General features: G+C 32.9%; 3 protein-coding genes across 6 annotated transcripts; 1 reads left to right on the top strand and 2 right to left on the bottom strand.

Annotated features, from left to right (window-relative positions):
* Positions 1–793: 793 nt before the first annotated feature.
* LOC103497860 (peroxisomal fatty acid beta-oxidation multifunctional protein AIM1) lies at positions 794–9,229 on the bottom strand. 2 transcript variants are annotated; one of them, XM_008460240.3, is made up of 18 exons: positions 8,949–9,229; positions 8,792–8,863; positions 7,583–7,645; positions 7,440–7,496; positions 7,245–7,312; positions 7,081–7,162; positions 6,941–6,996; positions 6,237–6,539; positions 5,987–6,073; positions 5,636–5,810; positions 4,327–4,448; positions 3,976–4,139; positions 2,959–3,213; positions 2,755–2,876; positions 2,534–2,655; positions 2,270–2,418; positions 1,663–1,801; positions 794–1,162 (listed from the first exon to the last, which is right to left on the bottom strand). In XM_008460240.3, the coding sequence occupies exons 1-18, from the start codon at positions 9,040–9,042 to the stop codon at positions 1,118–1,120; spliced, it is 2,175 nt and encodes a 724-aa protein (XP_008458462.1). In that variant the 5' UTR covers positions 9,043–9,229; the 3' UTR covers positions 794–1,117. The 2 variants fall into 2 exon arrangements, with proteins under 2 accessions (XP_008458462.1, XP_050940830.1); XM_051084873.1 differs by having other exon boundaries at positions 794–1,801; positions 8,949–9,197.
* Positions 9,230–12,108: 2,879 nt separating this feature from the next.
* LOC103497847 (uncharacterized) lies at positions 12,109–14,866 on the top strand. Of its 3 annotated transcripts, none has more exons than XM_008460218.3 (3): positions 12,109–12,375; positions 12,500–12,618; positions 14,547–14,866. In XM_008460218.3, the coding sequence occupies exons 1-3, from the start codon at positions 12,215–12,217 to the stop codon at positions 14,564–14,566; spliced, it is 300 nt and encodes a 99-aa protein (XP_008458440.1). In that variant the 5' UTR covers positions 12,109–12,214; the 3' UTR covers positions 14,567–14,866. The 3 variants fall into 3 exon arrangements, with proteins under 3 accessions (XP_008458440.1, XP_008458447.1, XP_050940829.1); XM_008460225.3 differs by having other exon boundaries at positions 12,151–12,375; positions 14,460–14,866; XM_051084872.1 differs by lacking the exon at positions 14,547–14,866 and adding an exon at positions 12,827–12,891 and having other exon boundaries at positions 12,152–12,375.
* A 562-nt stretch (positions 14,867–15,428) lies between these two features.
* LOC103497837 (rho guanine nucleotide exchange factor 8) lies at positions 15,429–19,024 on the bottom strand. Its single transcript, XM_008460194.3, has 7 exons — positions 18,527–19,024; positions 18,147–18,263; positions 17,848–17,999; positions 17,662–17,736; positions 17,316–17,585; positions 16,586–16,906; positions 15,429–16,100 (listed from the first exon to the last, which is right to left on the bottom strand). Exons 1-7 carry the CDS (start codon positions 18,768–18,770, stop codon positions 15,711–15,713), a joined length of 1,569 nt encoding a protein of 522 aa, XP_008458416.1. The 5' UTR covers positions 18,771–19,024; the 3' UTR covers positions 15,429–15,710.
* Positions 19,025–19,752: the final 728 nt, after the last annotated feature.

Here is a 19,752-nt window from a genome sequence, read left to right as displayed (position 1 = left end):
AAAAGCAAACAATTAGAAAGTAAGTTTGTATTAAAAAAGAATCCTTTGATTTTGAGTTGGTTTAAGAAATATGATAATATTTTACTATATTTAAAAGTAGATTAAAAATGTCATTTTGATCCTATACTTTAAAATTTGTTTAATTTTAGTCTCTATACTTTCAATAGATCTTAAATCTAGTCCCTACTATTAGTTTATTGAAGTTTTTTAAACCTAAAGGATAATAGCTGTCGTTTTGAGATATTTTAAAATATAACATCTACCGGTAACCGACAATGATGAACTTTAATAATATATTTTAAAATATAACATTTACAAATATTACTAACTACTAGTAATAGACAATAATGGACTCTTAATAGACTACTATCATCTATCATATCATTGATAGATCTTCATAAAAGTCTATTACCAATAGACAATAACATTACAAAATAAATATTTTCATGCAACTCTTGTTATAAGTAGCCACTTTGAACGATCTTTGAGAATAATTATCTAAAATCTAGTTAACAATTCTACACCGTTAGTTATATCATAAAAAACTCCACAAGTTATTCAAAAAAAAAAAAAAACTCTAGAAGTACTTTAAACTACTAATTATTTTTTTTATTTAAGAAAATTTGAATCCAAGACCTTTTGTATGAAGCACACCTACTTACAATAATAAATAAATTTTCATTTCAAAGAGATCGTCCAAAACAATCTCTCGTATTTTAGTTGAATGTATGAAACAAAACTGAAATAAAATCTATTTCAAGCAGTCATTAATTAAACATGTAAAGATTTCAAATTTCCATATAATTATTAGCCTCCTCTACTTATTTATTTTTATTTTTTATTTTAGAGAGATTAAATACACTACCAAAGTTTCAAGTTCAATGGATGATCCTTCACATGATAAGATTTCAAAATCCCCACCCCACACATCATTGAACTGAATTACCAACCAAAAAGAGGAATAAAGAAAAAGAAAACCATAAACCTAACATTTGGAAAACAAAATAACAAAGCAAGTAAAAAGCATTACAAAGCCCTTCTTGATGCTTATCCTAATGGGCGATTGCTAGATCTAAGAAAGGGAAGAATTATTAGGAAAAAGAAGAAGCTTATTTGCTTAGAGTTTGGATCTCGATGCTGCATTTTCTGAATTGGCTTCGCTCTACAAGAAAATGAAGAAAATGTCATGTTTTCTATTCATAAGAGAGATATGAATGTTTCAGTTCATAAGAGAGAGAAAGAGAGATCTCATTCGTACATATTACACGTTGTTAATAACTGTTATTATGTAATCACTCTAAAACGTGTCTTTAGAAGTAGTTGATTAAAACGTGTCTTTAGAAGTAGTTGATTGAATAAGATAAAAGGTATCTTTTATTTTTATTTGAACCTTTTTTATTAAAAAAAAAAATTTAAAATACACTTTGAAAACTATTTTGAATAACTCTTCATTTTTTTTTTAAATTAAACATTTGAAAAGTTAAACTAAACACACTCTTAGTCCATCAAAATTAATCTAATATTTAGTTTTACGCTTTTTAAATACAATTTTCATATCCTCAAAAATTGAATTTAAATCATTGAGAAGGTGGTTTATTGTGATTTTAACCATTTTAGATTTACTTCCACGAGCAGGATGAGAAAAGGAAATTGGGATCTTACCAAAGGTATGCCTTTAGCTGCTCTTTCTTCTAAATACTTGGAGGGCTTGAAGAAATCACCATATTGTTCTGACCATTTCTTGAGACTTGCATATACATGTTTGGGCCCAACCAAATCTCCCCAAAACAGGAGGCCTCCGCTGCATAGTAGAAGAAGCCAATTTAAAACCTAACAAGCCGGATATGAATCTATCTAAGACACGGAAGCCGACGATTTGACATTTTCTAAAAATCTAGGACACAACACATCAAAGACATTTCTATTAAAATATACCTTTAAAAAATATGTACCTTTTTTAATGGATTGATGAATTTATATATTTAAAAAGTTAGCTTGATGTATTTCAAACTCAATTTATTATTCTTGTCATGTATGTGTCTTTGTAATCTATTCAATAAGTGCTCTATGCATGTCTAACCTATTTGTTGAACTAACAAGTGTCTGATACACTGTTACACTATGTCCAAGTGTATGACATGAACATGTTAGCCAAACTAGAGTGTTTTTGCATCTTAGTGATTGTTTTCCACCAACATGTAGAAAATAGTAAGGCATCAGCCCCATTTCGTAATCCGAAAAAGATAACAAATGAGTGAAGGTGTAATACCGGTAGGAAGGAAAGCTCATTCCAAGAACAGTTGCAACATTAAGGTCGGACGGCCTAACAACGATTCCTTCTTCTACCACTCGACATCCCTCATTTACCACAGGAAAGAGTACCATTTCCAAAATTTGCTGATCAGAAATTGCAATAGGCTGCCAGAAGCAAACAAGAAGATATAATAACCAACCGCAGCTTAAAGATGGTGATTTATGCACATTGTGTATTCACGTTCATACAAATGGCTTCTGCTATCAAGTTTTTAAGTACCTTTCCACTGGGCATAAGGTTGGCAATGCGCCTAGACTCCTCTATAATTGGTAAAATTGAAGGATCGGGCTTTGGTCTGCTTCCTTTCTCATAAATATAGTATCCCCGACCGTTGTTTTTACCTGCATGAGAAAAATGCATCAGTTCACATTTCTGAACATGAATCGTTTTGGAGAAGTGTGCAAACAAAAGTAAGGTGTAATTCTAAAAAAATTCAGTACCGTCGCGTCCATTTTTCCTCATTAGGTCAACAAGAGGTGAGAATAGAACCCGATCTGGAAATGAAGCAGAAAATTCTTTCCATACGGCAGTTGCCACTCCATATCCACTTAAATCCTGAAGCCTGTAGCATAAGAAGCAATCACGATGGTGCATGTAGAAGAGCCTCCGATATCAATAACTCTAGCATTAAGAAATTGACTCACTGGAAAGGGCCCAAGGGAAGACCAAAATTGGTGATCACCCGGTCAATTCTGAATAGGTCAACACCTAAGTTAACCAAAAATTGTGCAGCCTGAACATATGGGAAAAACGCACGATTGACTGCAAACCCAGTGCAGTTTCCCACAACAACAGGAACCTTCTTTATGATTTTCCCGACAGTCATCAGATCAAGAATAACTTGTGGAGAAGTCTTTTCTGTCCGTACAATTTCAAGGAGGGGCATCACGTGAGCAGGGCTGTCCATTTTAGAAAGGCGTGAGCAAAAGTTGCTAATATTTAATAATTGAATCAGGAGAAACATAGACAAAACATGGAAATAAAGACTCATGACTTGGGAATCTTAATAACGCAGGTACACATGAGAAAAAAGATAACTAGGAGGTCAAATAAGGCCTTCATTATTCTTTCTTCAAAGAAGCAGTTAAACTCCATCCAATGTTACTCAAGATAACATGCAATCCTTTCAAAATATGACGTAAATCTCAACTTTTATTGTGCACTCACAAAAATTCCTTGGACAGATGGAAATAATAAAAAGACAACAATCACAATACACATCACATCATAAGCTGAAAAGTTGGTCCTGACCTGTGGACGGCTTTCTAATACAAGAAAATAACTATTAAATGCCCCCTACAAATTTCAGTTAATATGCTTAACCTGATCCTGAATGAGCTTTTCACTTCTACTATTACCTGCCCTTACAAATTTGTGCTTGAAATAAACTACCATACCCTTTGAATTACTATATGACAGCATTAATTTTGACTCCTACAAACTATATTTTAGAAAAGTGAAAAAGGAAAAGTTCCCTCTACAGTCCACAGGTTTTCTCTTTCGAACAAAAAACAGGAAAACAACATTCCTCGCACACTGACGGAACCATCGAGGTTCAAAATGTTCGTTAAGATTGAACACTGGTTGACTTTGACTTGAACAGGGATTGACAGGAAGGAACTTTAAATTTAAATTAAAACAAAAACAAATTGGAATATGACCTGAAAAAATGTGCTCCAATAATTCGATCCATGGATCTGGTTTTTTCTCCAACTAGATTGAGGTCGATAGTGGAGGTATTTGTTGCCAATATGCAGTGAGCAGGGCATATTTTCTCAATTTCACTAAATATTTTTTGTTTAAGAGGAACATTCTCAACAGCCGCCTACAAAAACAAGTTTTTCTCTTTGCTGTCAATACAATCTAAAAATTAAAAAGATCGTACATGAATTATATTCTGGAAATGAGAAAAATATTGAAGAGAGAGATTGTCATAAGTAATAGTAATTTGACGTCAGCACAACCAAACCAATGTTATTTTAATTCCTGAAAGTTTGAAATTAAGAATTTACCTCAATCACCATATCCGCATCTTTGAAGTCTGAATAATCCAATGAACCTTTAAGAATCAGAAGAGCTTTATTTGCCTTATCTTGTGTCAGCTTGCCTTTAACAACTAGGCCTCGGAGATTTGCTGTCAAATAAATAACAGATGTAATTCAAAGAACAATAAAGTTCAATGATGCTCAATAACAATGCTTCTATTTAAATTTAAAATAAAAATGATAACAGTTAAAATCCACCATGACTTTGGCTTTGAAGCTTTAATTAAAAATGTCATCGGCTTACAAAATGTACATTGTGATCAATCCCAAAAACCTTAGATCCATAATTTTATAACTGTCAATAACACACTACTTTTGCAAGGAACTTTTCTACCAACTATTATCCAAAAAAAAATTATTCAAAATCCCAAACAAGCTATCTAATGATTGACAAAAATGCATTTTATGGTTTTGGTTAACATGTCAACATATCTAAATGTTTATATATCCAACTAATTAATAGAATACAAGACATATGGGCTACTTCTCTAATTGTCGATTAGTTTTAAAATGGAACTCCTTATTATCTAATATAGCATCAAAACCCATAAATCTCAAACAAAATAAATGGTCCAAAAACAAAATTGGGATCCAATCAAAGAAATTGTGACCCAAAGAGTCACCATCTTTGAGCGGCATGCGGAGGATCCCACTGTTAAAAAGAAATTAGGGTTTATGGCTTATTATTTTCCGTTATTTTTTTTCTTTTTTGGTATTTTGCATTTATATATTTTCTTTTAGTGGTTTCTTTGAGGTCTATTTATTTCCACTAGTATAAGGTCATCGTGTACTTCAATTATTATGAATGTTCAATTTATTATATAAAATTATCACAAGGACCTCACAATGTTTATAAGATAGATAAGTTACTACTCTTCTTGCCAATTAGTTTTAAGATGAAGCTTCATGCTATCCAATATGGTACTAGGGAACATGAAGCACAAACAAGCTTTCGGCCAAAAAAACATGGAATCTAGTTAAAAAATGGCAAACTCAAATAGGCTGTTGAGGATCTCACACTGGAACAATCAAAGGACCTTACAATCTTTAGAAGATATTTTGAGCTATTTCTCCCATTGTCAATTGGTTCTGAGATAGAACCCATATTATCTAATGGAAAGTACTTAGAAAATTGGACCATAACAATCAAACAGGGAAGTACTCTTGTGATATTATCTTCCACAAACACAAAAAAAACGTGCAACAGTAATCCACCATAAAGAGGACAAACAAAATCTTAAGGCTGAAATAATACTAGTAACAGAAAAAATCCTACCTTCAATAGTTTTTATACCCTTTTGAAGATATTCAGGACTGATTTCCTTAACAACAACATGGATGTTGCTTAAAATAAGAGCTGTTGCTATGCCGGAACCCATTAAACCACCCCCAATAATTGCAACTTTCTTCACATTTCTTGGTTTAAGGCCACGATCAGTTACATTTGGTACCTGAGCAAGTTGGAAGGTACAGTAATCAGTGACACAGTACATCCTGAAATCATCTGGAAATCATAAATGAAATTGGAGAAAGACATGGTATTTTATAGTAGGCCTTAACACCATGGGAAAAAGTAGTGGTTTCCCATTTTTGGTTGGGTTAGGAGATGAGGGTCTTAGCTTCTTGCCTTTGATATTAAACGCTGGGAAAAAAAGACGTGAACAAGACCTTTTGCAGTGTCTGTTGCTACAAGTTCCCTGAATACTTTATCCTCCTGCCACAATCATTGTTAAGTTAGTAACCGAACCAGCAGCAAGTAACAAGCCAGATGTTTCAGCAAAATAAAATTTCTAAAAACAAGGACAAAACCAAGTTGATAATTGCACACAGGAAAATACACCTTAAGACAGTATACGCAGAATGTAATACAAAGGTACCTTTAGAACTCCACTATATCCTCCATGAATTATTCCATCTTCAATAACATCAATACAAGCAAGCTGCTGCGGAGTGTTTGGCGCTATCTTTTTTGCCTGCTCTCTAGCCGATTTTAACACTGATCGAGCTTCAGCCAGAGACCCAATTCTGTCTGTCCTATGAAGAGTACGAATCCATGGTTTGCGTCTTTCAGCAATATCCAATGCCCACTTTCTAGCTACTTTCATCAACTCATTTGGACTGACAACAGCATCAATAAGACCAAGCTTCTCTCCTTCTTCAGACGTGATTGTTTTGGAAAACTGGGTGAAATGCAAAATTAAAGAGAATAATCACACTTATACTGTAATAATCAATTTGAAAACAAGTTTAACCCTAGGCCCTAACAAAGTATTGGTGCCAAATTCTTTTAATAAGATATAGAGGCCAAAAATGATTTTTCAGATATGAAAACGAAAATTTTAGGGTATCTTTAAAGTTTAGTTCACAAGGTCTATTGAGATACCAATCACATAGTTAAAATTTTTCTTATTTCTCACGGATATTGAAAAATTAGATGTTAAAATTTTCTCCAAATTACCATCCAAGGAATTAAAGAAAATAGCATCCAATGAGTTACATGAACTGATTCGGATGCTAATTTGGATGCTAATTTGAATACTTTGTCATGAAAGCCAAGTGGAATAGAGAATGTTTAACATACCAGCATCATTTCTATAGCTTTTGGTAGACCTATAAGTCTGGGAAGTCGTTGAGTACCTTATAAATCAACCAATGCCCATAAACTCAGTGACTGTCCAAAAATGGGAGGGAGGGGGGAATGTGTTCAAAATAAAAACTTACCTCCAAACCCTGGAATTACTCCAAGCGACAACTCTGGTAAACCAAGCTGAACTTTAGGTACAGCAATACGTGCATGGCTTGCCTGTATAAAATACAAATGATTTGATGCAAGAGGTCCAAAAGGGGGAAAAATAATTAAACAATGCTCAAAATGAAACACAAACCAAAGCCATCTCTAACCCTCCCCCCAAAGCAAGTCCTTCGATAGCAGCAACAATTGGCTTCTTGGCATCTGCACTTATGACAAAATACCACTGAATGACGGAGTTCTATTTTCATAGACAAACAAGTCCCAGAGAACAATGAAAAGTTGGCAGACAATAAGTAGGAAAAAATTTTAAAAATGACATGAGAAGAACCTTCCATTGTGTTGACTGCAATATCAACAGATACATCAGGTAGGAGAGATGTGTCCCCTGCAATTTCAGACCAACCAAAAAGGTAAATTCTCAAACAAACTTCTCCACCTTTAAAGTCCCAACTCAAATAAATATGAACGCACCAGTCTTGTGAATCATCTCAAAAACATTGATGTCAAACCCACCAGAGAACCTTCCTCCTTTGCCTTCAATAAATTAAATTGGATGTTCAAAATAAGAATGGAACAAAAAGACAAGGATGTTACTCAATTTCAGAAATCTTCAAATGCTAACCACAAGAACAAAGTTACTAGTTCATGTAGGAAAATTTCAGCAACATGCAGGGCTACATATGTGGTTGCCAGTTGTGTTGCGCAATCTATAATTAAGCTGAAAAAATAATTTGGTAATGTACAAACAGAGGCAATAAGTAGGCCTTAATATTACTATGGAAATCTAAATAACCATGTATAATATATTTATATATCTAATTTAATGAACGGAAGATTGGAACATGAAAAAATAATAAATATGGACCCGTCCAAGAACCATTTGATTTTAGAAAATAAGCTTATTAACACTATTTCCAAGTTCCACCTATAACTTCCTTTCAATTTCGTTTTGTTATTGCCAGGTTTTGGAAAAACAATAAAGTTTTAAAACTACTTTTTGTATTTGGAAAATGTATAAAATCTCAAGTGCTTCCTTAAAAGAGTCCATTGGTTTTATTCTTTATGGTGCATTGGTTAGGATTCCTTGTGTGTAAAACCATTTGGTCTGGTTTAGTTTTTGGTTAGCTCTAAAACTGACTATCATCCCTATCAAAGAAATTGTGAGAAACAAACCCAATTTTCAAAATCTAAAAAACTAAGAACGAAAAAACCAAACGGCTATTAAACAAAGCCTAAATTACGTCATGGCCATGTTCCCTCCCTTTGCATAACTTTCATCACGTTGTTTTCTTGTCCCCATCAGAGAAAGGATCCAAAACGAAACACAATCAATGTAACTATGAAATAGAATAAATTAACATGCAGTTCAGTTTTTCATAATGAATTCGCTTTTCCACATCACTTTTACTCCATTCAGGGGATTTTTGTCAAAGTTTATGTACGGACTCTTTTTTGAATCAAAACTAGATTTAATTAGTGTAACATGCTGCTAAACTACATCAAACGTATTTAATTTAATCCATCAGCTCATGTTTCAATTACCACGAAAGATAGTAACATAATGCACAGATTCATCACGAGGATCTAAGCAGAACCAAGCGAAAACCAAAATAATTCTTGCCAACCAAAATCAATTAACCAAGTTGTGCTCGAACCAGTCAGCTGGAGATTGACACTTACCAGTCAAAACAACAGCCTTCACATCATTTCTCCTCATCGCCTCCTCAAATTTCGACTTCATGGCAGGAAACACTGCATATCCGGAAACAAAAATCCAAAATAAAAAAACAGAAACAAAACGCGAAATAGAGATAGAGAGAATGATTCTCAAACTCACTGCTTCTTGCTAGAGCGTTAACAGGAGGATTAGACATGGTGATCAAAGCAACGCCATCATTTCCAACCTCCATGGTGATCGAAGGTTCCGCCATGATTGATAGTAGCTTTCGTTAAGCTGCGTCTTCAACTTTCTCTCTGGATTGAAGCAAAGAAACCAAAATCAATACGAAATTGAAATGAATTCAGCTCGTTTCGGAAATTATATACGGCTACTCCATAAGATGGCCGAGTGCGAGTTCGTGGATGGGAACGAATAATTTCTCGGAAAAATATCGGAAAGTCTCGCTGAAATTTTGTTTCACGTGATATATCATGTGCAAAGGTAATGCTTTTCCACGTGGATATACATCATTGGTTGGTCCGGAGGTTTAGTCTTTCTCATGGATTCTATTGGTCGCTGACTGCCTACCTACCTCGAACATGTGTGAGTGGAAGCATTGGATTATTCCTCGTTCATACGTTGAATTGCTTGAACAAAAACGTGGAAGTAATAACGAAACTGCCATGATTGATCTTCGGTCGGTCGAGGTCGTTTTCTGTTGGTTTAGTGAAAGATTAAATTAAAGTCGACACGATAAGTAAGGTGGTTGATTTAACATTTAAAATACTTTTTTTGAAATTTTTCGATTTAAGACTTTTCAAAACTAAACTCGATTTTTCTATCTATCATGCTCACCGTTAATCATGATCCACTTCAATTCGATTCGAATTTCCTAGTAAATATATATATTCAAGTTGCATTACTTTTATTAAAATAAAGTAATGAATAAAAAATTGTATTTAGTCATTTGTTTTTTAGTATATTTCATTTAAGAGATAACAGATTACATTTATTTGTTTATTTTGTTGGGTTTCAATTATGGGCCTGGTTGGTGGCAACTTTTGTTTTGTTTTTTTCTTTCTTTTTCTCTCTTTTGCAATTTCTAAATTTGTTTTAAATAAATATCTTTGGAATTGTTTCTATTTTTGTTAAATAATATAAAAATCCACATACCAACCAACGTGACAGATTTTGAAAACATACATACCATCAAATAAAAAATTTTAGTTTTTTGTTTTTATTTCTAAGGAATCAAAATGTACATTTTTTTTTCTTTTTTAAGTTAACCAAAATTGAAAATATAGTTATGTGAACAAACATTTCGTAAATATCAAAATGGAGAGTATATGCGTCGAAATAAATCAAATCGAACTAAAACAAATACTTCAATATATCACGTTTTCCATATTGATGAAGTTGTTTGATGTGTGAAAATCGATCGTACAAATGCTAACAATAATTTTACTATTATGTACCGATGTAAATAATATAAAGTACCTTTTATAGTTTTTACCCAACAAATAGCACGTGCTAATTGATTTACGTTGGTTTTGACGAATTTGTAATTTAAATTATATTATTTTAAAATAAACAAGACATGTGACTAGCAACATGTAGCCGTTGCTTAGGTACTCCTAAAATTTATTTGGGACCCCAAAGTTTATTATTTAATATTTAATCTATAGATCTATTTATATTTATTTATTTTATTTTATTTTAAGATTCTATTCGGAGTAGTTGAGTAAAGTGATTTATTAAGTATATTAGTTGTTAAATGACAATTATTAGGTATATTGCAACATTATGAAATAATTGCAAATACAACAAAATTTCGATAAACTTTTGCAAGGACGAACTTCTACTAATGAAGGTATATTACTGGTAGATTTCGATTGTTTGATTTGAATTTTGATATATTTGTAAATTCTTTTGTATTGTGTTATGTTTGCCAATATATTAGATTGAATTTAATAACTTCGCAAACTCTTCATTTGGTTTCTTATTTATTTGTTTTTAATTTTAAAATACTAAATTTCTCCAACTATATGTTTACTTGTTTTGCTATACATTGTTAGTCCATGTTTTTTAAAATCAAAACAAATTCTGAAAACTAAGAAATAGTTTTTCGAAAACTTGCTTTTAAAAAATCAAATACAAATGAAAGTATTTGTTAAAAGAAAAGGTGAAAATCATAGTCATTTAAAGAAAAAAGTTGTTAAACTCGACCAACCACAGTTAGTCATGTCACTAGAATGAAAATCACGTTTTATTAAATTTAGGGATGTTAAAAGTTACTGTAGTTTTGTAGATTAAATTAAGTTAGTTGACAAATCTTCTCTTAAGCTAGTAAAGAATGTCAGTGATATACAGTTAAATTTGCTTTTACTCACTGGTTTGAGTTTTTGAATCAATTGGTGATTTAAGATGGTATCAAAGCAAGTTACTTTATGATATCCTGATTGGAGCCTCTGTGTTGTTGTTTCCTCCCATTTAATACTTATTTATTATTTTAACTTGTTGAATGTTGTTTAAAACTCAAGCCACAAGGTATGGTGAAAGATACCTTATTTTTTCCGTTGAGTTTTCTCGAGATAAAAAATGAGAAAAAAACGTGTGATCCACTTCGAATTTGAGAACTACTTTCTCATTTATTTCTATTATCTAAAAAGATGATCAATCTAATTTTCAATTTTCATCTCGGTATGCATGTAATGGAAGCTTAAAATTATGAAATATGAGTTAACTAATAACTTGTTTATTCATTTACACATTAGGCTCCACAATTATACAACATTTTCTTACTTAAAAAATGGATTAGTAGCGATAACATAAAAAGCTTCATTTTAGAGTTCTTTTTAGAAAAAATAAAGAGTCGTTTGGAACGAAGATTATGCATGCAAAACAACAACAACCATTCTTAGTTACCGTAACTACTATAAAAAAATCCTCAATTAGGTATTATAAACGCTATATCAACATACCAAATTTGGTGTAATTTTTACTATTTGACGTTCACATCATTTTTTATTATTTGTTATGGTATTTATTATTTTCTTTCCAAACTAAAATAATTCACACCATAGACACATACTATTATAACTCAAACTAATTAAAGATATAATTAAAGTTCGAACCAATTTTTAATATGCATGACAATGGTTTTAAACCCTTTATAATTCTTCAAACTCAAATAACTTAAACTATTTTCTGTCCTTTTGGTAGTTAATAATTTTATTTTTTTATTTTCAAATACACAAAAAAAAAAAAAATCACAAAATATAATAAAATCGCGAAATCTTTATTTTCCCTCAAAATTCTTTTTAGTTATTGGGCAGAAACGGCGGCGTTTAAAACTTGAGCTTGATAAAACCCTTCTCTAATTCTTTGAACCCCAATTTTCGTTACACGGCCTCATAGCTTCACTCAGAACGAAGAAATCTCCAATGGCGTCCTTAAAAGCAGTCTCTCGGTTATCATCCCGCTTGCAATCCCTCTCTCCAAAGTTCAACAAAAGGTCTTCATCTTCTGAGCTATTTTCATCCAAATCTACTTGTCAATCTCAGCCTTCCGCAGCTTCTACATCGCGTCTTCATTGTACTTCGCGGTAAGACTTGTCTCTTCCCTCCATTTTCAATCCCATTCATCTTAGAATCATACAATCATAGAATCATCAGTTACTGAAAGAAATTCAGTTCAATTCTTAAACGTGGAATAGATTTTGACTACAGGTTACCAGTGGAGTTGAGTAGTCAGGGGTCATTGATGCCATTGCACAGCGCTATAGCTGCAGCTAGATTAATTTCAAGTCTGACCATTGAATCCCAAGGATGGGGTTTGGTTCCTCAGGGTATGTTTTGCTTAAGTTTCTTCTTGCATCTGGGTCTTGTGAATGCTGATGATTCTCCATTATTGTATGTGCTCGAGTAATGTTGCCAAAGAAGCATTCCAAATATCCTTTTGTTTGTTCACACTTCATAGAATTTTGTTTCTTAAAATAATGGGGTTTTTTTTTTTTTTTTTTTTTTTTTTTTTTTTTTTTTTTTTTTAATTTTTAGGATGATCATAGTTTGGGTCTAGTTCAATGCATTATGTCTTGCGGAACTCTAGTACGATTGAGGTAATCGGCCTGATGTTTGCCTGTACTGCTAGAATTTTCATGACCTTTGAATTGTGATTAGAGTCATATGGATGAAAAGGATGGAATACATCACTTTGATTGGTGTATGAAGGCAACAAGCTGAATCATACAAGCAACTTTAGTATTTGAACGAGAATTATTATAACTGATCATACATACGAAGTAGCCATAGTTGATTACACAATTTTAGCATTAGTCTAGTTTTTCAACAACTTAGCTGTGGTAGATTACTTTACGGTGGGTGCAAATGTTTGGGCTATTTGGCCGAAAAGAATTCAAAGGAATGGGATTGTTGAACATTTACGTTTTCTCCACCTGCAATAGATTTTTGAACCTTTTTTTTTTTTTTTTGTTATTTGAGCTATTGTAGTTTTTATTCAATCGGTGTTCGAGTTAAGAGCAGGGAGAGTTCCTTTTTTGTGTGTGGGTGTGGGCATTTAATTGGGAGGTTCTCTTCATCCCTTCCAATGTAAAGTTCTCCTTTGTCCTTTGGACAAATACCTTCTTCCTTGAATGTTGTCACATCTCATGGTGACATAAAACTACCTGAAAAGAGTAATCTATTTGATATCTTACGTTTATTGTAAAAAAAAAACATTACCAATTTCCAATGGGAAGACCTAGAAGTTGGTAGCATAACTGTTTATTACTCCACTTGCACCTGCACCCTCAAATGGTATGCTCGTTTGGTTGACTATGAGGATAACGACTCTTTTGTTGTTGTTCATTCTTTCTGGTTCACTGGGAAGTTTTGGGGATTGCTATTTTGTTTTGTGGTCTTGGGTAGCTCTTCCAAAAATGGAGTTGTATACTTCAGATGCTACTACGTTCAAAATTCAGAAACCAGGCTAAATCTATCTAGACTGATGCTATATTGATTATCTTTGTGTGAGGCTTGGAGAGTGAAAATAATAGGAATTTTCACAAAAGTCAAGGTAATCAAATTTTTGGCAGTCTATCTTGGCTCGTAAACTAAAGTTAGATGTCCAGTAGCCTCTATCTTGGCTCGTCAACTAAAGTTAGATGTCCAGTAGCCTTTCTCCTCCCTTATGTTTTCTTTATAGTATTTGTAGTACAGAGCTTATTTCGAAAAAAGTTGCTATTTTTGTCTTCCTCATAACAAACACTGATTAAAACTTCTGTACTTGACAACGAGAAGAGTAAGAGTGTGAAAGTCCATGCTAAAGAAAAACATCTTGGGGGCGTTTGTGGCACTATTTTAGCATCGTCAAGCCTAGGTTTAATGTGTTTAGGGGTTTAGGTTGATGGGTAGGGAAGTTGTTGGGGTGCAGGTTTTGAAACATAGAATTAAATCAGTGTGAACCGTGAGGGGGCTAGAATAGTGGGTTATTGTTCAAACTCGGTTGTTCCTCTGATAAAATTCAGTTTTGAAAACTCCTCATTCTAAACATCGTTTTGGCTTGGGTAGCTAAACCCATGTCCCAAATGCTTCTTTACAGCTGTAGCGTTATATTTTCTTTGCCCTTTGGTCACAAAATGACTTCTGATTACTAACATTAATTTTTGTTAATTTCTTTCATGGGAGAAAGTTATGCATGCAATTCTGTAGTTCATCATTTCAAGTAGCTTCATGCAAGACAAAAGCCCTCTTTGATGCTGTTTTATCTTTCCTGCAGGTATTTCAATGCCTTTATGACAGGCTTTGCTATGCAGGAACTTGTTCTTTGTAGTTTTCTTTTTATTGACAATTGGGGTCTCTTCTTACTTCTAGTTCTTTACAATCTACAAGAATGTAAACCTAAATTATTGCCTCTGGTTTTCTTTTTGCTCCTAAATTGGATGAGGTTTAAAGTTAAATTTTCATCTTGTAATGAATCCAAGTGTCATGATTGTTGGATTTATTACCCTTGAAAAAGATGATGTAACTATGCTTTGAAGAACATCTTGTTGCAAATAGAATGGTTATGGATTCTTCCTCTAGGTTTCTTTTGATAAATGTGTAATGTCCATTTGTTAGTCATTTCATTAAATCTATTTCCTCTTAATTTTTTATCATGATTTGCTGAAATATAAGAGTTAAATTCTTAATCAAAATTTAAGTTTTTTTTTTTTTTTTTTTACTTTTCAAATTTTTGATTAGTTTTTTTAAAATAGATAATAAAGGAATTTAGAGATGGAAAAATTGTGTATAGTCTCAATTTTTTAAAAACCAAATGGTTGCCATATGAAGTTGGTCTTAGTGTTTTGTTTTTGAAACTTGACTAAGAATTGAAATGTTTTTGAAAATCAAACGAGGTTCATAGTTTTTTTTTTTTTTTTTTTGAAAATTGAGCCTGTTAGCACTCTTTTCATTTATATGAGCTTCTCTCTTTTGTTATTTACTTTTAAAAAATTTAAAAGCTCAAATTGACACTTGAAAACTAAACTTTTATTGTATATATAAACTTGCATTTGGTTTTAGAAATTTTCTGAGAATTCAAACATTTTTTACGATATTGTGGAATGCAGTCATATACATGAGACAATATTGGTAAACAAATAACAAAATATACTCAATAGAAAATAAATAAATAAATAAATAAAATGGAGATGTTAGATTAGCTTCGTGTTAATACAACTATAAAGAATTTACATTGCAAATGGTTCAAACCCCAAGGTTAAAAAAAATTAACTTCTCTTTCCTTTTTACAAAGGAAGGAAGGGAACCCGACAAAAGAATAGGTTAATAAAATCCTATATGGGTCTGAATTTTTTACATTGGATAAACCTCCAAAATTTCACACTATTACCTTCCTCTACATCCTTTTTTACCTTCCCCTTTTTACTTTCTACCTTTTCCATTAGTGGCGAGCTGTTGGACTTCTTAAAGCTAAACTCTCAAGCTTCTCTAAATAAGACAATCTTTTTGGTGTTGCAACATTACCAGGTTTGTTCACATTTATGTCTTCTTCTCCTTTACAGCAACTTTCTTTAATGGCTAATGATCTTATATAAGAACTGTCTTTCTCAATTTCCCAACCCATGAAATCTGAAAGTGTTTTTGAAGATGGAGAATCACTTGAACTCAGCTGTTTCTCTGTATGCATAGGAAGATTCTCCAATGATTCCTCGATCGACGACTCTCGAGCAACAGTATCTGCATAAAGTACATCCTCAATCCTTGACATGATGTTGAATGCCAAGCTTTCTATTACCCTTGAATAGCTTTCTAGGATTGCTTGTCCTACATCCTGTGAACAATAAAGCAAATATTAAGATTAATGGATTGTTGATGTTTCAACATTTGAGCAAAAACAAGGCTAATTCTTTCCTCGAAGTTTTCAAAACTACCCTTAGAGTAGAAATCCAATAGAATGTTGGATGAAAGTTGGGACTTGAAACAACGTAGGAGTAACTAGAACGTGAACATCACCGCACCGTTCTATGTCCTAAGTTCCATTCAACATTCTAAAGTACAAGAAGTTATTTCCCTATTCTTTCATAAAAGTTTTCAAAACCACCCCTAGAAATCCAATAGGATGTCGGAGGAAAATGAAACGGTGTAGCAGTGACCAGGAATGTGAATGTCACCATACCGTTCTTATTATTGACTTCCATTCGACATTCTAACGAATTTTTAACTCTACGAATAGTTTTGAAAGAAATAGCACAATGCATTTTAAGAGTATTTTTGTAATTTAGCCGAAGAAAAGTTGATCAAAGTGTTGGTTTTTACCTTGTTATGTTGGATTTTGGATACATCAAGAGCAGATTGAGAAATCCCTGGAAATTTTTGTTTAATTAAGAATAAGATGCTTTCAACTCTCTCTTCAAATATCTCTCTTTTCTCAAAGCTCACTCCTGAACCCCATGAAGACTTTAAATCCTTGTGATGCATTTTCCTCTTCCATATAACAATTGAAGCCTCAATCCTGTTCTTAAGATCAATCACTTTGTGTTCTGTTGATAAGTCCATTGACTTTAGGAATTGCTCTGGATTGAAATGATCATCTGTTATGCTCTTGTAGATTGAATCACCCAAGCTTGTTTTTCCATTCTACAAGAAGACGTTGAAAATTCAGCTCAAGTTTCAAATTTCATGGAACCAATCATTATAAGCTAAGAAGTACAAATACAAATACAAGACACAAAAACGACAAGACATAAATACTGTGAAATGTCATTTTCTGAAAAAATAGGACACTGACACATCCTTTACTGAAATATACAGTCTCTAAATATATGGCAGATTTACCTACTTAAAAACGAATTTGATGTACTTCTCTTGCAAAATTGAGTATTTATAGTAATGCTTAAACTAGTATTCAATATCTGATTAAAAAAATGTTGGACTCATACTTGTTTGACACATCTAGCTACTGTGTTAACAAGTGTACACATTGGACATGGTGACGTTGACCAATCTAAAGTGTTTGTACTTCTCAGATCACAAGTTTTTCTCTTACCTTAGGGAGAGACTCGATGTAGCTCTCAGGCACTTCCATTTCTGTCAACACTTGAGAATTTATAGCCATGGCTGCTTTTAAAATTTGGTTCACAGATTCCTTCTGAAACAGCAGCCATTTTCGAGTAACATCCGATAGCCCGCTTGGAGGTACCTTTACCGCTGGTAGCCACCATTTGTCTCCGTTTCTTTGTGTATCATCTTTAGCAGATTCATCATCTCTTGATACATACCAAAACTCGTGTAGTTTCCCAAATTGATCCAGGTAACTCTGTCGATGATATTTTAAGTGAGAATCCAAATGAAAGGATTAGGATGATAGAACTGAAAATTGGAGAGGTACTTACAAGTAACATGGCATCAAGTTTTTTAAGTGCTGGAATGTTCATGAGCAAATCTTTCCTTTGTAAAGTCACCATGATCTATAAGAGGGAAAACAAGCAATTCTTTAGAACACAAAGCGGTCAAGAGTGACGGAGAGGTCAGATGTGTTGAACTCAACAAAAAGAGGGGTTTAGAGAGATAGGGAGGACCTCCATATCTATTCCATCCTTTGACGTTTGTTTTGAAGGGACAAACTCAACAATGTGATCAGTTACGGATAAAAACCATTCTATTTCTCTTCTCCATCTTGCTTTCTTCCCCGGAGATAGAGCCTCAAGCTTTTGCTCTCCAAAAGTAGACGCTGCAATATTTACTCATATTAGATTCTAGCTCAACTGGTTACAACATATATTCTCAATCAAGAGATCAGATTGCTGGAATGCTAAGATTCTAAATATGAATGATCTAAGAGGAAAGATTATAAGTACAAGGAGGTCAAAAAGGACACCTGCTAGGTTTGTTATGGCATTGGACAAAGCCAGAGCAGAAGAAACACCCTTTCCACCTCCTGACATATCCTCACCCAAAAGCAGTTTTGCAAATTTTGCTTTCATCAAATCCAAATCTGAAACCAAACAAAACCATATGGGTGACCAAAATGGTAAGAGGACAAGGAAATTCTTTAATTTTCACCCTATACTTGTCAAGTAGCATCAATTTTCTCCATAAACTTTCAATTCAATATGCACAAACTAACCTTGAAATAACTTTGTCAAAACTTACAAATTTCAATAAAAACTAAGCTCTGATGTCTTTCTTTCTTCGCATTTTTTATAAAATCGAAAGTTTCGAATACGAGTTAAACAGGTAAAAACAACACGATTTTACCTGAATTAGGTTGACATCGATGACCTCTTGCTCTGATACCATGTGCATCGAGACAAGAAACAGGACCTTTAGTCTCACCCAAAGCCCATCCAATTTTTTGGGGTTCAGAAGAATCTCTTGAACCCTCTTGTCCACTCTCCAAAATCAAACTATGAGCTTGTCTTCCAGGAAGTTCCACCACTCTTTTCAATTGAAATGATCTTGACTGCTGAACACTTGGCTGCTGAATCAAAGCTCTAACCATTTTGAGATTCCAAACCTTTTCTTCAACAACAACAAAAAAGTTTGTAATGTATTTGAGCAAACAAGAAATGGGGTTTTTCCTTTTCTTCTGATTTAGGAGGTTTTTTTGGGTTTTGGCCTTTTGGATTTGTGAAGAGAGAAGAGAAAAATAGTGGAGTTTTCCTTTTTTCTTCTTTAGCCTCTGTTATTTGATAGAATAGATTGTGGGGTGCATGTCTATGAAACAAATAATGAAGGGTTTAAGTGGAATGAAATAAAGGCTGCTAAATTTTGTTAAGTTTTTTCTTTTAATTTAATGGTTGAGAGATTAAAGCTGCCAACAAACTAGGGAGAGACATTCAAGCACAACTACCACTTTTTCTCTCTCTCTCTCTCTCTCTCTTAAAAGTGATTTTAGTATTTGGTTCTTTTTCTCTTTCTAAAAAAGTAAATGTAACCAATAAACTTCTTTATTGGTAAGTTTTTCTTTCTAAGTGGCTACTTTTGTTTGTGTTTTACTTCCAAACTTTCTAAACGGTTGATTTCTACCCGTAAAAAAGTTAGAAGTCATTTAAAGTTAATCGGTAGGTCGAGTAGTTAGACATAAATATCTCTCTTTTTTTAGTTTTTAGGTTTGATTCTACGTCTCTTATTTACAACGGTAATGTACTAAAAATAGAAAATGGCATCTAAATCGTTTGTTTTAAGGTATTGGATTAAAATATTGTATTAAACTTATCTTAGTTATTATATTTTTCTTATATGCCTCCCTCTTTTGTTAATATATAGGATATTGTTTCTCCATTCATGAATGTATTATTAATATAATTCATAAGGGAAAAGACATCCCTCAATAATATTATAAAGTTCACAATAAATATTACTCTTTTTAGATAAATCTAGACATTCGGTGATATGAATTTAGTTATTTAATCTATAGAATTATTTTAGTTGTGGAACTCACGTAAGGAGTTTTTTTTTTAGGACCGTAGATTTGAATCGAG

The sequence above is a fragment of the Cucumis melo genome, chromosome 5 (genome assembly GCF_025177605.1).
Source record: "Cucumis melo cultivar AY chromosome 5, USDA_Cmelo_AY_1.0, whole genome shotgun sequence".
Lineage (NCBI taxonomy): Eukaryota > Viridiplantae > Streptophyta > Magnoliopsida > Cucurbitales > Cucurbitaceae > Cucumis > Cucumis melo.
Note: the sequence above shows the minus strand (reverse complement) of the source record. Positions and strands in the feature narration are given on the sequence as shown.